A 20,759-nucleotide genomic window follows, 5' to 3' on the forward strand; every position below is an offset into this window, starting at 1 on the left:
ATCTCGGTGGGACAGTAGGAAAGTCAGACAAAATCTATTTAGCCATTAAATCCATTACCTTTACACAGGAGGACAAGTGACCACTGCAGTTTGCATTGCACAAGTGCAATCTTTTATAGAGTTGACACATATAATCCTGTTCAACTTTTATTAATGTATATAAACACACATTTAAGAAAATAACGGGGGGAACAATGAAAACCATCTACATAACATTTGACTAGATTAATTAATATTTTAATATCAATTATCAAATATAAAATTATTAACGTTCACATTTAACTTAATAAAAACATTCTTTCAAGTCACGCCAGAGATTCTGAGCATGAAATATATTACAGTATAAAACACAGTTTTATCACTATAATGCATATACTGGGTGGCATTGCCTGTCCATTTTGTTCTGAATAACTGGATGGAAAGAAGGATGAGGAAGAAGGTGTTGATGGTAGTAGGGCAGTTCATTTGCCAGAAAGTGGTAGGTGCTCTGCGATGCCTCATATCTGGGAAAGGAGAAGCCGAACTGCACAGCAGGCATCGGGGTGAAAGGCAGGAGTCTCTGGTGCTGGGCAGCAAAGGGGTAGTGGAGACCATCCTGAAACAGAGCCGGGGAGGTCCCCGGGGCGTAGCTGTGGAACGGAACAGGGGACACGAGGCTGTGCTGGTGGTCCTGTATCTGTCTCTTCAGTTTCATCCTCCGGTTCTGGAACCAGGTCTTAATCTAGGCAACAAAAAGAAGAGGGAGATGCAGGAGACAAATCAGGGACTTTGTGTAAGCATAATGTGCAAACTATGAACAAACGTTATCTCAGCTGCTTTTGCTATTTTGCTTCAGATGGAATTGACTCAGAGGGACTGATGCTTTTGCCCTACTTAGCAAAAGGCAGAGGATCTGCGGGAAGTAGAGGAGAGAGTGTCTGTGTTCAGGGATTTTACAATAATCAATCAGTCTTTAAGACCAGTTTTGAACTCTGCATGGTCTACATGCAGATCGCCATATATCCATGACACTTTATCTCACTAAGAAATGAAAAACCTTGATGGCTTCCCGATAGAAAGCGACGCAAAATTCCCGGAGTGCTAACTCGTTAATCCCCGAGGGATCCCACAGCCCCTGCTACACTGAAGAGTCTGCTCAACGCAGGAAAGACAGATGCGGAGCCGACCCTGGCTGCCCCTTCCAAACGGGACGGGGAAGGATCCGCTTCCTGCGGGACTAACCTGGATCTCCGAGAGCTGCAAGGCGGCCGCCAGCTTCCTCCGCTCCGTGGCGCCCAGGTACTTCTGTCTCTGGAAGGTTTTCTCCAGGCGGCAGACCTGCTCCGAGGTGAAGGCGGTGCGCGCCCGCCGCTGCCGCCCGCGGCTCCCGCCCTCCGCCGCGGCCCCGCCGCGCTCCGTGCCCGCGCTCTCGCTCTCGTAGCCCGAGGACTCGTCGGCGCTGAGCCAGCCGCCGTCGGGGGCTGCAGGGAGAGGGAGGAGCGGCGGTGAGGCTCCTGCCCGGCCGGGGCAGCGCCTCCGCCGCCCCTCAAGCCGTGCCGGCCCGTTGCACCGGCGGCAGTCTGGATCCCGGCGTGTTCGCAGCCCGCTTCCCTCTTATCTCGGCCTCCCAGCCAGTCTCCCTTGTCACCCACCTGTGTCCGACGGGCAGGGCTCGGTGGTGTCTCGGGGATCGGCTCGGCTCGGCTCCGCCGCGCAGGGCTCGCTGTCGGCGGGCTGGCCGGGCTGGGGGCTGCTCCTCCGGGGCTTGGCTCTGACCAGGAGGGTGGGGCTGCCCAGCGAGCTGGGGGCGCGGGGAGGGGGCGCACAGCAGATGTGGGGCCTGACCCCGTTGGGCTTGGTCTCCGCCGAAGTGATCTGGGCCTGATTCACCTGATCCATGGCTGAGAGGGGCTGGGCGACCCACGGCCGCGGCCCGCTCTTATACGGGCGCTCCGTGCCGGGAGGGGTCGTTTGTAAGTGCGAACACACATCAAAGTGGGAATCGGGCAGAGATAACAGCTACCAGCGAGGAGGAAAGTTCACACGTCTGGCAAATGTCTACAGCCCTTGGCTCCAGCGTGTCTGCGGGGCCGGGGAGACCCCCTTGAAGTGCAAAGCTGCCCCTCTCCCCTGGAGGGCAGGGCACGGCAGCCCCAGCCCCGCAAACGGGTATCTAAAGACACCGTGGCTTTACCGCTCCCTTTTCAGTCGCGGGGTCCCACACTGCACACATGCCCGAAACCAGCCCCGAGACCCCCACCCACAGGGCCGCGGCAGGGATGAGGGGTAAGGAACCTCGGGTAGAGCCTGCCAGTCCCGCCGTCGTTTTCCCTCCATGGGAAAAGCCATGGGGGGCCAACGTCAAGAAGTCCCTATCCACGGGGCTCAACCCTCGCTCCCCGGGCCAGAGCCAGGCTGGGGGTGAGCAGAGCCTCGGGCCCTCTCAGCTTGAACTTGGCGCCGTCTGTCTAGCCAGAAAACGCAGCCCAGCTCCGCAATCGTTTAGTGATCAAAGCGCTGAGTGAGCTGCGGAGCTCGCACCTCATCAGCTTCATACGACCCCAATCCATATGCCGCTTCCCGAGAAGGACGGTGCCCTTGTAATGCAGGGAGGATACCAAGACACCTCCCAGCACCGCTTGGCTGAGGGAAAGGGGCATCTCGGCAGCTCAGCCTGTCTCCAGGTTCTTCTTTTGTTCAGCTTCACCGGGTTTTTGGTCACGCCAGTAAAAAATACGGCACCGAGCACGAGCACGCCGGCAGTACCGATACGTGAATTACTCACATTCTAACCCTCGCTTAAAGAAAAATGGAAGCGAGCGCCAATCCCTCTAACTGCGTAAATGCGCTGACAGGACCTCAATTTCAATGACGGTTCCAAAATCCTCAGAGATCCTGCTCGGATGCATCACCGGAAGAAGCGGACGCCATAAACCTGGGTCTAACAGGGAAGCAGTTTGTTTCTTTCTAAAACACAGCAATAATTTGGTTCCCACACACATGGGCAATGTGAGAAGGAAAAAAGAAGTCAACCAAACCCCAACTAAATCATCTCCCCAGTTTATTATGAAAATCATTTGGGAAAAAACCCTCATATTCGTGCTATTAATTTTCATTGTCTCAGGTGTTCCCGTAACTCCGTGGCCGCGGGAATGTGTAGAGGGCTATCGACCCCACCCATCCCACAAAGTCGGCTTATCCCCACGCTGGCCCCGGGGGAGGGATAAAGCCCAGGCACCCGAGCAATGCAAACACCTCACCAAGCCCACAGAGCCCGAGAGCTGGATGCCTCCTGAAGCTTTGCTTGCAACACCATCCTCTCCGGGCAGGGATGCGAAAGGCTGTTGTTGCCTCGGCACAGCCCCGACAGAGGACCTGCTCTTTGAGGGGTGCCGGGCACAGCCACTAAAGGAGTTTCACTTACTGCTGGCACAAGACTGTCATTTTGGCTGAGGTGCACAAGCCAATGCAAATGTCCCAGCAGTTGAACACAGCTGGATCCCACCCTGGATCAGAACGTCACACCTCTGAGTGCCACTGACCCAGCCAAAACCACTGCAACAAGAACCTTTAAATCCCGGACACATTGCGGTCAAGCAGGGATAGGTTTTGTTTCCCAAATGAGCTAAGAGACTGCACATTAATTTTATTAACTTCAGGATTTAATAACTATTCCTTAACTATTCCGCTCGTGTTTGGTCCCTCTTTTTCTGAAGCAAACACATCACTGTTATCTCCGATCTTATTTCAGAACAGCCATTTCTGAATAACCTCATATGTAGACAAATCCAAGAAAAACCCACGTTCTGCCACATAGAAACTCACGCACAGCAAGTTGTCCTTGGTCAAGCAGTGAGTGCTATCTGCAGAGCCTGACTACCTCACCAGAAATAAGTTTAGACACAATACATGAAAACCACTGGTATTCAGGACCTCCTAAACGGAGCACACACCCAGCAAGCAGCACGAACCCTGCTTCCAGCAGGGCAGCCTCCCCCACCGTTTCTCCAGCAGAAGAAATCTGTGCCAAGCCAGGCAGCCTTGGGTCCCCCATGCCCTGCAAGCCCCTCACCTGAGCACACAAACACCCAGGGACGGCCCTCTAGGAGAGACACTTCATCCCCAGCTGCCAAAATCGAACCAGACACGAGAGGACCACGCAGCACTGTGCCCAGAGAGCCAACATTTGCACTGATACATTGCGTGTGCCTTCTAGAAGGCAACTATTATTAACCCTGAAGAGCTGCTGCCATTTTTTCCCTCACCTTTGGCTGGGAATGCAGGGAAGCAGCTGACATGTCACACAGTTTGCTGAAAGTCAACAAAAACTGATTTTTAAAAATTATACGCCAATCGGAATTGCCTATTTAGTGGGATATTTAAACCAAACACCAGGATCCCCCCAACTCCAGATGAAAGTAGCTGCATCTGTGGACCACAAAACCCTGGAACAGATGGGAAAAGTGTGGAAGGTGTTATGTGGCTATTGTAGTTCCCATAAGAAAGAGGTGGCAGCTTGAGAAACTTGAAAAGTTTAACGACCCTGGGTGGACAGAGGTGCCGCATCTGCAGTTAAATCTTCCCCTCACTGAGCAGTAGTATGGGACTCATATGAGACAAATATTTACTTCCATTCAATTCTTTCCTATAATGCGAAATTTTTACAGCATTCAATTGATCTTATATATAAGCATGGTGGAAAAAAAATCTAAATTCTCAGGGAATTTTCCTAGAGAATTCTGTATACTCAGAATTCTATTCATATTTTCTTAGAAAATTCTGTATACTCAGAACTTCAGATACTGCATAATATTGAAAAATGGGTAGATTTTTCTTACACGTGTTATATTAAGAACATGGTGGACCCATTTCTCCAAATCACGTTTCAAAATATTTATTCCTCTGCCTTTGTACGTAAGCCTCGCAATCATAAGAAACACGCTTGCTGCTTCAAGAAATGTACTGGAAAAGCTTATTCACTCTTGTGACTTGGTATGATATCCTGAATGTCAGTGCAGAGATTCGTGCCAGGATGTGATAATTACAGATACGGCTGTCAGGACAGAGTGCTCTTCCCATGTGAGCTCGACAAGACTTCTAAGGACAAATGGTAAATTTCCCTCATTGGTATGCCTGGGAATATTTCATCTGGGGCTTTATGCACACACGGCATATAAACCCATGGGAACAGGCAGGACTGGAGCAGCTCTACAGCACAAAGGTGTTGCCTGAGGAAGGTCCAGCCCACCGTTCAGGCTGCAAGACACTAGTTACTCATCCTTTGCCAGATGCTGAAGCACTTTTGTTGTCCAGGAATGCTGTTGGTGTGCCAAGGCCACCTTCAGCAGACCATCACATTGATTTTGCAAGAAAACATAAAGAAAAAGTGGACATATTTTGCCTACAGAAAAATAGGCCTTCTCAAAGGGAATAATTGCTAGGATAGTTGGGCAAATCTTCAAGTTGCAAACTTTCTACCTGCTAGCCATATCTGAAAGTAGACCATGAAAAAAAAAAAAAAAGAAAAACAAAACAAAACAAAAACCAAACAAAAACCCCTAAACAATATACAGACCAAACTATCATAGCATTTATCATAGATTGAGAGTTGATGTACTAGGCCACCAGGTCTGGGAGAGTGGCTTCATCATAGCCAGATCCTAGTTATATTTATGAAAAGCACAGATTTCCCAATATATTATTGACAAAACTGGAGGAGTGGAGATGATAGGGGGTGCAATGCCATCCACTTCACTATGAGAAACCGAAAACGCCAACAAATCCAAACCAAAAAGACTCCAATATTGGAACACCACAAAAAAAAAAAAACAACCCAAGGTTAGCTGCAGATGGGCAGGAGGAGAGAGCCTGGGGAAGTGGAGCATCCCTTCAGAGGTAAGTAAACTCATTTTAAGGAACAGGGTTTTAACACGGCTGAAAGTGCAGGCAAGGCAGGACAGTTTGCTCTGCTTCAGAAGGGGCCCCAGTAGTGGCAGGCCCACAGGCAGCCGCAGGGCCCGGGCTGGGCTCCCGGCCGGTGGGACAGCTGATGGCTGTTTGTACCCTCCACTGCTCCCCTTTGGAAATGCTAACTTGGTTATTCAGCATCTCCTTTGATGTCCTGATAGGTGCTATTAGATAGTCAATTAGGCATCAACGAGATCGATTGTTTGGGAATAGATGCTTTTCTGTTTGAAGTACCCGTGAACACTAACAGTGCCATCACCCCGCCGCTCCTTTGCCCACGGGAACAATGCGGGCTAACACGCAATAAATGACAAATGCTACTGACTCAGCCGGCAGCGCTTCACCCTCTTCCCTCCCGACTCACGCCGCAAGCCCAGATATCCCCATTCAGCCACCATGGGAGCAAACACGCACTTTGCATGAAAAACCATTTATCGGGGAAATATTTCTGTGCGCTTTGCAGAACTAATGGACAAAGCATCCAGATAAGTTAAGTACAAGTTAGCTCGAAACAAACTAGCACTTGAGTTTCTATGCGCACCATCGCCCCAGTGCCTGAGGACTTGTGACACCTCCACAGTTGTTCAGAATTGCCCAGGCAGAATAACTAAGAGCTGAAATAAGAATTAAAGCACTTAGCCTACCTGAATACCGAAGAAACACTGGGATTAGCTCCCTACTAGGTACTATTAGAGGATAACACTAGGTTGACGCCTAGGAGTTTAAGACAAAAATATAAAGGGAGTAAAATCTACACAAGGAGCACGCCGAGACCAAGAAGTCTCCTCTTCCCCCAGCCACTTCGGTGGGATTTATCAAGTTAATTGTCATCTAATTGAGTATCAAAGAAAGAGATAATGGGCAGCAATTAGATGTAATGGCCTAACAGTGCGAGATCTCTCTCGATTAGCACACAACGCCAAATAACTTCACCTAGTTTGTAAAGAGGTCCCTGGAGTGGCTCCACCATGTCTAGGAGCTGCAGGGGGGTGATACACCCCGATCCTATTCCCAGTCCCCTGATGGCTGCTTTAGCCAAATTGGGACGGGCGGTTCCGCGCGCGGTTCCCGGCGGCTCCCCCGCCCCGCGGTGTTAATTCAATCAGGTTTCTCCCCCTCCGCGCACGCACTGCAGGGGAGAAGGCCTTTGAAGTTAGCGCTCTGGCAATTTTCCCCTCCCATCCCCTTTCCTCCCCGGGGAGCCCAGTTTCCAGATTATACAGCCTCTTCCTCGAGAGCCGCCGGGCCGGGGGGTTCCGACAATTTCACCCCACGAGCATTAAACTACTCCTCCCCGGCTAATCGGCCTTTTTTTTTTTTTTTTTTTTTTTTTTTTTTTTTTTTTTTGTCTTCTCCCTCTTCCTATTTGTAGCTCACTTGGCCTCACCGCTTTGTGCTGCCGGGTTATTGCGGTGCTATTGAAGACACAAAGGCGGGCGCTCCCCGCCGCGCTGCCCGGGGCTCGGCTGCGGGCCCGTGCGGCGCCTGAGCTGGAGCGCTCCCATCCCATCCCCTGCGAGGGGCTGGTACCGTGCAGGTGTCACTGACGCTAGTGCCCCTTTACTGCTGACAGGGCTAAAACATAATGAAGGAGAAATTAAAACTAGCAGGAATAAGCATGAAGTCCGAGTTTCTTTCTCTCAGATCAAAGCAGAAAAGTGCATTCATATTTTAATGCTAGAGTTGGACAGCTTTAGCAAAAATGAAATTACTTCACATACAGCTTTCTAGACAACTGGAACGTAGTAGTTGCCTTCTAGAAAAAGCAGATTTTTGCAGGTCGGCGAGAAATAATCATGTAGACCGTTCGGAGGAACCTGATACCAATAAGGACTCAGCCAAGTGAGCATCACCTCTCGCGTTCATTTGAGCAATTACCGGGAAACAGAAGAGTATTTGCAAGCTAGCCCTGCCAAAACACTGGCAAGGTACTTCATGTGCTTGCTGAACACAGCTGTGGCCAAGGAGTCATTATGTTAAGTGACCATTAGCACCCTCTCGAACAGAGATCGGCTTCTGCCTCGCCAACCGCTGCGCAGCTCGTACGCCCGGGGCTGGGATGCCCGGTTAGTCCCGCTAACCAGCACGAACCCCGCCAGCCTCAGCCAGAGCACGATGAGCCGCGCACACCCACCCGGGCACGCTGAGCTCCATCCCCGACACCGCCCGGGGCTGGCGCCGCTCGGCCTCGCAGCCCCGCCTGGCCCAGCGCGGAGCCCACAAACCGCGCGGGTTTAAACCACGGCAAGGACGGCAGCACCGGCTGTCTCTGCCTGGCTCTAAACCTCCGCACGGAGGGGAAGCTGCTGCCCCGCTCCGGGCACCGCCGGACGCGGCAGAGCCGAGCTCGGGGGCGGGCAGGGCAGCGCAGCCTGGGGCCGCGTTACGAGCCCGGGAGCAGGGAGGGCAGACCCAGGGGATGAGGGTTTCTTCAGAGCCACCCCAAATCACTTCTTCCCGGGGACACGCCTCTCCCTTTTTAGCATTGGGGTGGGGGGGGACGATGACACCCTCCTCCCCTGCGCAAACTCCATCCCCGCAGTTCCCCTCCCAGGAAGCAGCTCCCCTCCGCAGGCGGGAACACTTTGTTCTCCCTCTCTCTGAGCCTTTCCATCTGTCTCTCACTTTCTCCGGGCCCAGCTGCGGCGCTGCCCATGCCCACTTCCCTTTCACCCTCCCCCATTTGGCCCGGGCTGGGGCGCTCCCGGAACGCTGCGGGTAGTCCCGGTGCCCTCCGGGAGCGCTCCGGCCCTCCGCCCCCAGCTTCCCATACCGCCGCTCTGGCCTCTGAGAGCAGGAAGGGTTATTACAAGTATTCCTTTCGTATGAGCTGAGCAGAGCATTTGGAGGAGTGGTGGGGGCTCTCCTCTGTGGCCATACGAGATTATAAAGGGAGCACCTAACCCTGCAACCATTGCTCCCTTGAAAATAGAATAGCCACATGGAGTCTAATGCTTTCTACCATAAGCTGTACATTTATTGGCCTTGACTGGTTTGTTATTTTAAACATGACTGCTTTAGAGGAGAGGAAAATATTCACGGTTACAGCTCTTTCTGGAGACACCCCAGTTCCCCAATGATGTTTGAAAGAGTCAGAGAAATTTCTTCAAATCAATATTACCGTTTAATGATACCTGACTTGGAGAAATAAGCCTCCATCGAATGGCAATTTTACTTACGTGTCAACAAACTTCCTTAATCCATAAGTGTATAATGTTCCTGAGATCTCAGCAAGATTGATAGCACCTTTTTAATTTAGCTGAAACTCTTGCATTAAAGACCCATAATTTGCGCAATTGCAAACAAATACTATTATCTCAAAAGTCTAGAAAGCTACAGCATAGATTACAAAAAAAATCAAGACTTGCAGAGGTGACTGCAAAGCCCACTGCCCACAGCAGCAGATAATGTTGCTTTTCTCCAGGCAAGGCTACTCGAGTGGGAGATTGGCCTCTGTACACAAAAGATATTCAAGGAGGCTGACAGAGAACCCTCGCACCATTCATTACAGGAGTTTAAATTACCAGTGCGCCGGAAATATCTTAGTAACCCCCCAGATCACCTCTAAAGTCATGGAAATTTTTATTGCTCTTTTCATGTTAATCGACAATTGACTTTGAAAGATTTATGTCAACTTACAGTCAAAGATCATTTCTCAGAGCCCTTTTCCTGGCCTGAAATCAGGCCATTTTGATCATCAGTTTACTAGCTCATTATCCAAATTTCAAAAGTGCATAGCACAGTGGTAAGGAATTTTACTGCCACTTATGGAAAACCACCTTTGGAATGTTAAAATTCTTTTGATCATCACCCTTGTAACCTGATAACTGCATGTAAGATGACCAGATACTGTTTTTTAGATAAGAAATTTCAAGATCCTTTCCAGGATCTGTTTAGGTAAGAGGTTTTTACTAATCTACTGAGGCAGCTCATAAAACCGTGAAGATGTAATATACTTATTTAGAAAGTAATTTTTTAAATCTTTAAAGCATCTTAAAAGCATTTTTAAATCTTAAAGTTCTGCTACTATAGCAATCTCAGTATTAAGTGAGAGGTGTATCCACATATTTGGCTAAAAGCACAGTTCCATGAAGGGTTGGATACCTGCTTTAGAAGACAGAAGGAAATTCATGCTTTTTTGCATTCAGCAGCAGAATAAATTGCAGGTGGGGCAGAACAAATCTAGATAGGAAGGAGTCTGTGCTTCTTTAGGTGAAGAGGAGCTTTCTTTTGGGGCAGGATGAATACCTCTACAATCCTTGACAAAGGAATTCACATGAAAGCTGGAAAAAAAATTAGGTTTATTAAAAGATTCCATTTATATTATCGTTTGCCCCACCCCGTTTCTATTTTACATTTTACAGTTGCCTATAAATGCAAGGGCCTGAAGTCCATGATTCAGATTGTCCAGCATGTCTTTGCAAATGTTTAGATCGGTGCTTCATCATAACTCCGCCAAGCAGTTACGGACGAGGGCAGCCCAGGTATCTGTCAGTAGTGCAAATCCTCTTTAGTCCTGGTTGGTATCAGAGGGTCAGACACCCAGCAGGAAGGCCCTGGGGTCCCGGTACCCCACGAAGCAGGGCGCTGCCCAAAAGCCAACCGGCTGTGCTCTGCAAGCGCTGCTGAGGTCCAGGGCGGGTGCGGGCAGGGGCGCCAAAGGGAAGCTCTCGGAGGCGGCTCCTTGCCGGGGCAGAGGTGGTGGCCGGGCCACGTATGTGAGCGGCAGGGGCACCACGGCGCCCTGAGGTCCGTAAGGGAGAGCGGGGTTGCAGAAGGGCTCCGTCCTCAGCTCCTGCAGCTGCCGCTTGAGCTTCATCCGGCGGTTCTGAAACCACGTCTTGATCTGGGGGAAAGGGTACAGGGAAAGGAGAAAAGACGAGGTTACAACGCCACCCAGCCTTGATTATCTCGTTATTTGCAGCCGCGCCGCCGCCAGCGCCCCGCTCACCTGCACCTCGGAGAGGCGCATCCTGCCCGCCAGCTGCCGGCGCTCGGCGGCGCCCAGGTACTGCTGCCGCTGGAAGGAGCTCTCCAGGGTGCTGATCTGCTCCGCGCTGAACGCCGTGCGCAGCCGCCGCCCGCCGCGGCCGCACGGCTCCTCGGGGCCCGGGCACTCGGGACCCTCCTCCGGCACCGCTCCCGACGGCCTCCCGCCTGCTCCTGGACACGGGGACGAGCGAAGGGTCGGTCAGGCCGGGCACCGCGTAGGGAACCGCCGCCCCCTCCGCCCCCGAGCAGCCACCGCAGCGGGACCTTCCCGGGAAGGCCGGGGGTGTCCCAGAGCCGCCGCCCCCGCCCGGGAGCCCCGGGCTGTCCCGCGGTACCTGCGCTCTCCCTGCTCCGGCCGCCCGTCCCGTCCCCGTGCCGCGGGCCCGCCGGCGGCTCCGGGCCCCGCTCGCTCTGGCCGAGGCTGGAGCCGGAGCCGGGGCGGTGGCCCGCGGACGATGCTCGGTGTGGGGAGCCCTCGGTGGGGCTCTTGAGAGTTTGGCTGCTCTGGGACAACCATTCAACGGAGAAAGGGGCCTTAGTCATCGTGCCGTGTTTCGGAGATGCCGGGAAGGAGGGTGCCGGGGAGCACGGGCCTCTCCTTTATAGCGCAACTCCCGGAGGAAAACGTTGTTTGTGTAAATACACATCAAAGGGCCAGATAAGTATCATCTAATTGCTATCAGACCTCCCCCCCAACAAAAGATATCGTTCACACATTGCCCCAGCTCTCGGAGGCCCGGCTCCGCCGTGTCTGCCCCTGAGGAGTTCACTCCGCCGTCAGTGATTTACAGCTCTTGTTCCATCCTATCCCCATGCAAATGGCATTTATGGAGCTGAGCAGCCTCAAACGGCGCTGGGGAATGTACCCCCGGGGGAGCGCAGCATCCCCGGCCGCTGGAGGGAGAAGGGACGCTGCTACTTCCGATCTCCCTTCCCCTGGAGTTGCTTTTCCATTCCTTTTCAAGCACCAGGCCCACTGTTCTTCTCAAGTCTGCACCTCTCGGGGCTGAGCACTGCGTTCCCGAGACAGCCTCAGCCAGGCAAGCGGAGAAACTCACTCACTGGGTTCTCTGGGATTGCAGCATGACGTTATAAGCACCAGGCACAGGCTGAGGAGTTGGAGGAGAAGGTTGTGAAATAGAAAAAGGTAAATGTCAAGGTCATTGAAATCTAGGAATCGACAGGCTTCTGGTCGTTTATATAAAAGTACGGTTTCTGGACTAACGAGTCAGAAAATGACAATTACTGCCTTAGAATTCACATTCTGCTGAGAGTTCTGAAATTACAGAATTCATGTCATATTTTCCCTCCCAGATCTCTTGCAGCTATGCAGGTCATCCAGATTTCTCTGCTATCTCACCTTTTTCTTTTTACTACCTTATGTGAGTCTTTCAGAAACGCTCCCGTTCATCTCTGGGCTTTGTGTGCCACAGGAACACTTGGCTGCTGCAGTAAAGCCTCTGTAGTACATTGATAAAAGGCTCTTGGTGCTTTACGGGCAGTTTTTCACCGCAGGGTAGCCATGAATTCCCTCCCCTTTTCACCCTCCTGTCCTGTGCAAGAACAGAGTGGGACTTGCAGTGCATTGATCATTCCCATCACAGCCCTGCTTGGTATCAGTCTGCCTCCAGAGATCATGATTGCACATCTCATTTATCTGTCCTTGTTCCTGCCTGCTGCTTACACTCACCCACCACCTGCACACAAACCCAGTGCGCTTCTGTCTGTCTACCCTGTGCCTTGGCCAACCTGCTATTCTGCCACTCTGGCTGCATTTCTCAGCATTCACTTTCTCTGTGATTACAGCTACTGTAACCACAGTTCCAACTCTTTCTTAGACTGTTGGTGAGGTAGAGGTTTGAAGACTGAAAACCTCCTACTTAGTTTATGTCTAAATCTTCCAGTGTATTAAATTTTAATTTTACACAGATATATTTTTTCCTTATATTAACCCAGTAAAAGTTTTATTAAAATCCTCTTTGTCAATCTTTTCCTAAACCAAATATTTCAACCTCTTGTCCACTCCAAATACAGTTGCTATATCCATTAATCAAGAAATCCTACAGTTTTTTGTTCCTCAGAAAATTGTTTCATTGAACTGTATTCAAGCTTGACTTGTGAACCCCTTTTAGGCTCTGTCTGTCATTGACTGTTCATTTTCATGGCACAGTGTGAGTCCTAGCTTGCTCTACCAGTGATGACACTGTTCATGAGTTTGCCTTTTACCAAACAAAACCAGAAACAAAATTGTCACCTTTATTTTAAGGTGTCTAATAACCAATTTAGAACCACAACCACGCATGATCAGAGCCCTCCTGGAGCCCTTTGTTTCTGGCCTGTGTAGGCAGGAATTGACATTGCAGCCTGAGCCCACTAAACAACTTTCCTAGAGGAAAAATGGTGTAAAAATGTGTAAATAGACATTCAAGCATTAATGCCTCCCATATATCTACCTGAAGAAGTCCACAAACATTTCTAGCATGGACAAAGCCTGTCAGACACACACACACAGACACACACACATACTTATGTATGTATGTATGTATTTGTGGGTTTTTTTCACCAAACAAATGGAATTGTTTGATATCTAATTATTTGAATCGTCATCCATTTATCATTCCCAAGCATTTTCCAATTAACAGTGGAAAGTTTAGAAAGTTTGTTTGACCAGACAGTACAAAATTGCTTTTAAATTTCCTGTTTTATAACACACACCCCCACCAACCCCCCTACCCCACCTTGAATATTTCAGGTTCCCAATTATTCTTTTCTTTAGGTAAGAAAAGAAGACTTCCCTCGCCACAGACCTGAGGATAACTTTTAAAATCCCAGAACTTCTGAGCATTAGACAGTTCTGTTGGCAACCTATCTCACAGAGCAGACCAAGCAGGCAGGAGATGGAGAGGAGACAGACAGGAATGTGCTCTGTTCCCTGAATTACTGAAGGACAAGTCTCTTAGCTGCATTTAACACGTGGCCTGGCAGCAAGCTCTCCAGTCAGAACTGGGAATATCAGTGCCACTGCCTGCTTGCAGAATCCTGCCCAGCCTCCCCTGCAGTCAGGCAAAATGCCATTCTCAAGGACTAATTCTCATGAACATCAGGAAAAGAAAGTGTAACTTTTCTGCAAGCTTCCTTCTCCATTTAAGTATTTCTGATCACTGTAACAGCATTCTGCATCACAGATGGGGCACAATCCCATCCCAATGAGATAAATATGTCCCATGTGCCCAGAATTATTTCCAGTCTTAGTTCTTACAGAATATTATGAATAAGTATAAATAAAATACACTACTTATGTTCTTCTAGATAACATATATATCTCTACACAAATACTGTAAAAAATATGAAATAGTCTATTTCTATGACATTACTTTTTCCAGCTTTATGTGAACAAATAAAAACACTTGGCAAGCTGTCATATAGGAAAAAAATAATACATGACCTATGATGGAGCTCTAAAAATAGAAAATATTGAGTTTTATCATCCACTGATACATCTGCCTTTACTGATTTGATAACTTTTTACCATCTGAGCCAAATTGCATCTTTATACACTGCTGGTTTATTAATTGCATGGCATTGAAGCAAATGGCACTGCAGAAAGGTGGTGTCAAATGCTGAGCTCCCAGAGACACAAATTGATCATGGTGTGACAAGATTAAACCAAATCTCATTTTCATTACACATAAAATGTGTAAGTCTCCTGGACAGGTAGCAGATAACTTCTGAATGTAATGACTGCTACAATATTTAACAGCTGCTAGTTTAATTTTATCTAAAATTCTTCAGCTGCCTTCTTTCTGTTCTATCTATTATTCATTAAATGCTTATTTGAAAATCTCCTGCTAAACTGTGATTCAGAAATACCACGTTTGAAATCAAGTGACATTACCAACGGGATGCAAACCTGCTCATGCTAATGAAATTTGTCAGAGTAGGGCAGGGACAGGGACAGACAGTAGATTTTACTCTGCTGCTACAGGGGGGCAGAGACAAAGAGCTCAGACATACCAACACGATTGCCACTAGCAGGAGTCTGGAGATCCATTACCATAGATAATGGCAGTGCTCTATGCAGATGTTTGCAGAATACACAGCTGCCTTCTCTGGGGAGGCAGCACCTTCCCCTTCAGCTTTGCAGAAATCTTCACACACAACATTGGCCTCATGTTGAGGAGGTTCTGCAGAACTTCCCACTTGGCTGCCTACTAGACAGTTGATAATATTTAGAAATATTGGATAATACATAATAAATAGAAATACTTTGGGATTACATCCCAGCCTTTGAGAATTAATTGTGGCTCCACATCTCGCAGCCCAAAGCTCAGCTGTGCCCCAGTAAGCCAGCCCAGAGCCCTGCAAGGGGGCAGGACTTGAGATGTCCCCTTGCTGTTGGAGCTGTGCAGGGGCAGGACTGTGCTGAGATGTCCCTTTGCTCCTGGAGCTGTGCAGGGACAGGACTGTGCTGAGATGTCCCCTCGCTCCTGGAGCTGTGCAGGGGACAGGACTGTGCTGAGATGTCCCCTCACTCCTGGAGCTGTGCAGGGACAGGACTGTGCTGAGATGTCCCCTTGCTGTTGGAGCTGTGCAGGGGGCAGGACTTGAGATGTCCCCTCGCTGTTGGAGCTGTGCAGGGACAGGACTGTGCTGAGATGTCCCCTTGCTGTTGGAGCTGTGCAGGGGGCAGGACTTGAGATGTCCCCTCGCTGTTGGAGCTGTGCAGGGACAGGACTGTGCTGAGATGTCCCCTCACTGCTGGAGCTGTGCAGGGACAGGACTGTGCTGAGATGTCCCCTCACTGCTGGAGCTGTGCAGGGACAGGACTGTGCTGAGATGTCCCCTCACTGCTGGAGCTGTGCAGGGACAGGACTGTGCTGAGATGTCCCCTTGCTGCTGGAGCTGTGCAGGGACAGGACTGTGCTGAGATGTCCCCTCGCTCCTGGAGCTGTGCAGGGGGCAGGACTGTGCTGAGATGTCCCCTCGCTCCTGGAGCTGTGCAGGAACTGAAGGGAGCAGCTGAGAACCCTCCGGGACCAGGGAGAGCTGCCACCACCTGGCCTTGCTGCTGGGTACACAAGGGCTCAGGAAGGGACTGACATTTTATACCAGCTGGGGACCCTTTCCCATGGCAGGGTCCTGTGAGACTCGAGCAGAGGGAATTTGTGGTTCTTAGGAGTAGCAAGGAGGTGATGCAACTCAAGGAGTAAAAGCCAGGGCATTATGCCACTCAGGGGCCGTGTGCTCACCTGTGGACATGCAGATTTCCCATGAAGGTCTGCCCAGGGAAACAGGGCTGATGGCATCTGCTATGCAATTTACAGTCCTTGTCCTGGTGTGCTTATCCAAACATTCCATTTCTGAGTAATCACTATTTAGGACTTAAAAGCATTACAAATGGCCTCCAACCAATCTCTTAATTATCAATTATTATCCTCTTTGACAAAATAAGAGCAACTTTTCCACGAAGCACTTAAAGACCATATGTGCATAAATACCAGGAGGGCCTGGTATAAACATAGTGACAATGCACAAATGAAAATTTAATGTCTCATCATGTTTGGAATTGATCTAAATCAACACAGCACTTAAAATGCCAAGAGCTCCCATGGCTCCTTAACACAAGGCTGCCACCAGCAGCTAAAAAGAATCAGTGAAAGTTTTAAAAATATATATATTCTGCAGAGATATGCTTCAAATATTAATAAAGAAAACACTTATTTTAATGGCTCCTTTCCCAAATTTAAGCTTATTAAAAAAAGGTCAAATTCAGTATGAAGCAGGACCACATTTAGAACATGTACTGCTCTTGTTACAGAAGCAAGGTACAGAAGCAGAGTATTTTGTTTATTTATTCATTATTAGACAAACTATTCTAGCTGGAAAACCATCCAAGTTTCAGGAATGTAAATCCTACTTCAGCAATCATTTCTATCATATTGCCAGAGTGAGATCTCTGTGGACACTGCTCTAATGAAACTGCTCAGAAATCTGTAGTTGGTTTAATTCTGTTTGGACTAGAAATTAGACTTTAAAAACAATTAGACACACTTAGACACCTTGCAATCTTTTCAAAACCTAACAGAGAGGCTAACTTCACATTTTACATCAAGGACTTCAGAAAGAAATGAAAGAAATTATATTGACCAAAGCATTTATTATTCTTGAAAGTAACTTTTCAATTTCAGCTATTAAAGAAAGAATAATTTTCCCCCTTGATTCAAGAGTTAGCATTTGAGCATGATGAGTCAGGCAGCAGGAGAATGAGCTATCACAGCTGGCAGCCCTGGGACAGCTATCAGCTCTGTGCCCATCCCGGTCTGTGCCATACAATGCTGCTTTGAAATGCACTGGTCCCAGCAGTGTAAATGTTTTACTGTCTCTTCCTCCCCCCCTAACTCGCACCTAAAATAAATCAAGACCTTGTATTGCTCCAAAACCAATCTGTTCAAATTAAATGGAAATAACCTTTACCGTTTTTTTTTAAACTGACTTCAAGGCTCTTCTCCATTTCACATTTTTAGTTACTTCTCCCCTTCATCTGTATTCCTCACTATACACCATTTCTTCCAATTTCCCTATTCCAATCACTTCCATCAACTATCCTGCAAATGTTACTATTGCCTGAAGAAGAGAAGAATTTTGGCAGGATATGGAACTGTAGCAACAGAGCATAAATGACACTGTACGTCTTCCTTAACTTATCCCAAACAGGGAGCACAGACATGCCCTGACATTCCCTTGCTTTACTGAGAAGGGAAAAGCTGGGCTCAGCGGGTGAGGACAGGAATGTAGTTAGGCTGAGATGCTTAACTGTGCCCCTGTAACCTGCAGTTCGGTGTCTACGTTTCCTGCAGACAGTGCAGTGTAATTCTTTTGCCAGGTTTTACAGAAATGAGTGTGTTACACATGGATAGAAGGTAAACAGCATTTAAGACAATGACGATGTGTGTGCAGGTTCTCTAAAAGATTAAAGGGAACAGCTGAACGCTGACTGTAAATACATGTTCATTTTACAAATGGAATATTAAAAACCCTCTGCTATTTCGTGTTTGCATGTTTCTAATAGGCAAGGTTTGGGCAGACATCTGAACAGCCGATCGTTTTTCAGCCCCCCTTTGCTCCCGGTCCAGCAGCAACATGGAAAAGGCTGCGGAGAGCCTCGTGTGCCATCTCCTGGTTATGGAGAGACTTCACAGCCAGAAAACTGCTGCCGAAGGGAAGGGAAGAGGGGGAAGTTTAGCTGAGGCAGTGATAGAATCAGGGAATCTTTCAGGTTGGAGAAAACCTCTAAGACCACCGAGTTCAGCCCTTAATCCAAGTTTCCCACTGAAACATGTCCCTGAGTGCCACATGTACCTAGGAACACTCCCGGGGTGGTCACTCAGGTCCTGGCAGCTGAGAGGATCCACCCAGCACACCCTGGGTGTGGCCTCTGCTGCCCCTGCTGCTGCTTTTAGCATCAAGTCACTTTTCCACTGCATTAGCACAGGTAGAGAAAGGGAATTCAGCATCCCTCTAGAACATCTCTGACATCAATTCTAGCAACTCATCCCACAGCATCACCTACTTTTGGTATGTATTAGTGAAAGAATGCAAATAAAACCCTGAAAATTGAACTGACTGGAATACAATTAAATTAATAATCAAATTAATATAATTCCCTGATTGCAAGCAAGTATTTGAATTAGCGCCCAATTTACTTTACTGAAGATCCCTACTGAGTCCCTCTCCCTTCACAGGAACAAGGAGGCCTGGGCACTTATGACTGAGTTTTATCTCACTTTTTCTTAAAAATTCACAGGAAAGCAGATCTCAGAGGTCTGTTACAGATGAGTAACCTATTACAGTGCTTCACAGGAAACTTTCCAGTGTAAAAACTGAAACAAAATCAGCCTTGTTTCAAAATCAAGTGCTTAAGCTTCACAGAACACACACACCAAAAAAAAAAAAAAAAAAAGAACCAAACCAAAACAACCAAAAAACAAAACCTCAAAACCCCCTGCAGCTAGTAAAATTTTTTACAGCAACATTTTTCACTCACAGGTCTGCATAATCCAATCTTGTCTACGTAGGTCCAATTCTTTCAGTCTTTCTCAGTCTATGTTTCAAAATATATTGTGGTCCTCTACTCTCTCTCATTTTGGCTGTAGGCATCCTAGCTGCAGTGCCCAAATGGTAAAGTATTCCTGCTGATGCTTCTCTATTGCCAAACAGAGCAAAATAATTACCTTCTGTCATGTGCAGTTCTTGCGTAGTACGCCTCAGGTCTTGTCCCCCCACCTTCTCTTCTTTCTGCAAACTGTACACATGGATTCATACTCAGCCTGTGATCTGTTATGGTCCCCAGAGATTTTTACTGAAGCTCTGTAGTGATTTGTCATTTACTATTTATCCTTCAAAACCATAAGACTTGAAGCTGAAATTTAAACTGTCATCATGATTATTGTGAGTTCTAAGCTTGTATGTTGTATAACTGTGCTTTCCATCCCACCTTATATTTCAGCACAAAAATTCCATACAGTGTAGGCTGGGAGACGGGTGCCTTATCATAATCCTGGAGAGTTTGCTTCCCTCATCAGAGCATGCAGAGTCCCAAGCAGGTCTTCTCTTGTTACTGTGACAGTCCCCTTCTCACCACCGGGGTGTGTTGAGCACCAAGCATGTTTTACCTCATTACTGTAAAGCAGGATAATTTGCTTCCCCCCATCTGCAGGGGTGCCAGGGTGAAGGCCAGCTGCAGATCTTGGAATTCAAACAGCAGCACCTGCATTACATCGGGCAGCTAATGAGCAAAACAGGACATTGCATATGTATGAAATGTTAATTAGCACAGATTTCTTTACTCACCCCCACAGCACTTTCCCTGGAGCTTCACTCCTGAGCAGGGCTCCAGTGCCTTGGGTCCTCGTTTGATTGCTGCTCCAGGATTCCCACTGTGGGAATGCTACACTTTTGATAAAGCCAAAGCTCTCACTTATTTTGTGCCTTTTCCCTGAGGGATCTGCACCTGCTTTTCTCTCACAACATCTGCATAGTCCTAACCCCACTCAATTCACTTTCACAATTCAACAAGCATGTTAATTACCCTTTGAAATGATTTATCAACCAGTTGTGTATTCACCTTGGAGGCCCATCATCTGAATCTGAGCAACCAAACATATAATCAGGCCAGGAGGAGCTGTTGTCAGAGCATTTATTGACTTCAACATACAACATGCTGTTTTTATCTCTTGGGACAGTTACCTTGACCATTAAGTCATTTAAAAACTACTTCATGGACAAAAGCATGTCAACCCTTTCAATTAGTCTCTATGCTTGCAGATTTTCAGACAGCTTTTTCAGTAACTCTTCTAGTGTCAAAGTTTTCCTTGCTGATTCTCTGTCATTCTGTTTACCTTGCCTTTCCACTCATTCCTGTGGTCTTGCCCATTTACAAAAAGTAGTATTATTTTCTGGTTCTCTGGGAACTCATTCTTCCTCAATCAAAAATACAGTAATTCCAAGATTATTTCAATTTCCTTCCATATTATTATAGAACAGATTTAATCAGAACTTAATGTAATGATACATCTAATTAACTTGATAGCCTCTGACCTGCATTCCTGGTTAACTTTGATTATGATGGGCATTGTTTAGAGGGGAGGCAGGGGAACAGAAAGCACCCCAGGCTTTTGTGCCATCTGATACTTACCTCTTCTGGTAAGTAGAGAGCTTTTATTGTATAATAGAAAGATATTTAAAAATCCATTTTTATTGCTTTGCTTTTCCCTTGCTGATAAAAATTGTTTTTCTGTCCAGTTTTGCTCCTAACCTGCTGT

The 20,759-nt window shown here is 48.1% G+C and overlaps 1 protein-coding gene and 1 pseudogene across 2 annotated transcripts; both read right to left on the bottom strand.

Annotated features, from left to right (window-relative positions):
• Nucleotides 1-361: 361 nt before the first annotated feature.
• LOC311156310 (uncharacterized protein) lies at nucleotides 362-2,212 on the bottom strand (the record flags this gene model as incomplete). Its single annotated transcript, XM_084210159.1, has 4 exons — nucleotides 362-721; nucleotides 1,222-1,460; nucleotides 1,632-1,998; nucleotides 2,174-2,212. 4 exons carry the CDS (start codon nucleotides 2,210-2,212, stop codon nucleotides 362-364), a joined length of 1,005 nt encoding a protein of 334 aa, XP_084066285.1.
• Nucleotides 2,213-10,480: 8,268 nt separating this feature from the next.
• Nucleotides 10,481-15,110, bottom strand: LOC311156397 (annotated as a pseudogene). The gene is made up of 3 exons: nucleotides 14,959-15,110; nucleotides 10,898-11,557; nucleotides 10,481-10,792 (listed from the first exon to the last, which is right to left on the bottom strand). The product of its transcript is annotated as an uncharacterized misc_RNA (transcript).
• Nucleotides 15,111-20,759: the final 5,649 nt, after the last annotated feature.

Source organism: Fringilla coelebs, assembly GCF_963513975.1.
Source record: "Fringilla coelebs genome assembly, chromosome: 8".
NCBI classification, from domain to species: Eukaryota; Metazoa; Chordata; class Aves; order Passeriformes; family Fringillidae; genus Fringilla; species Fringilla coelebs.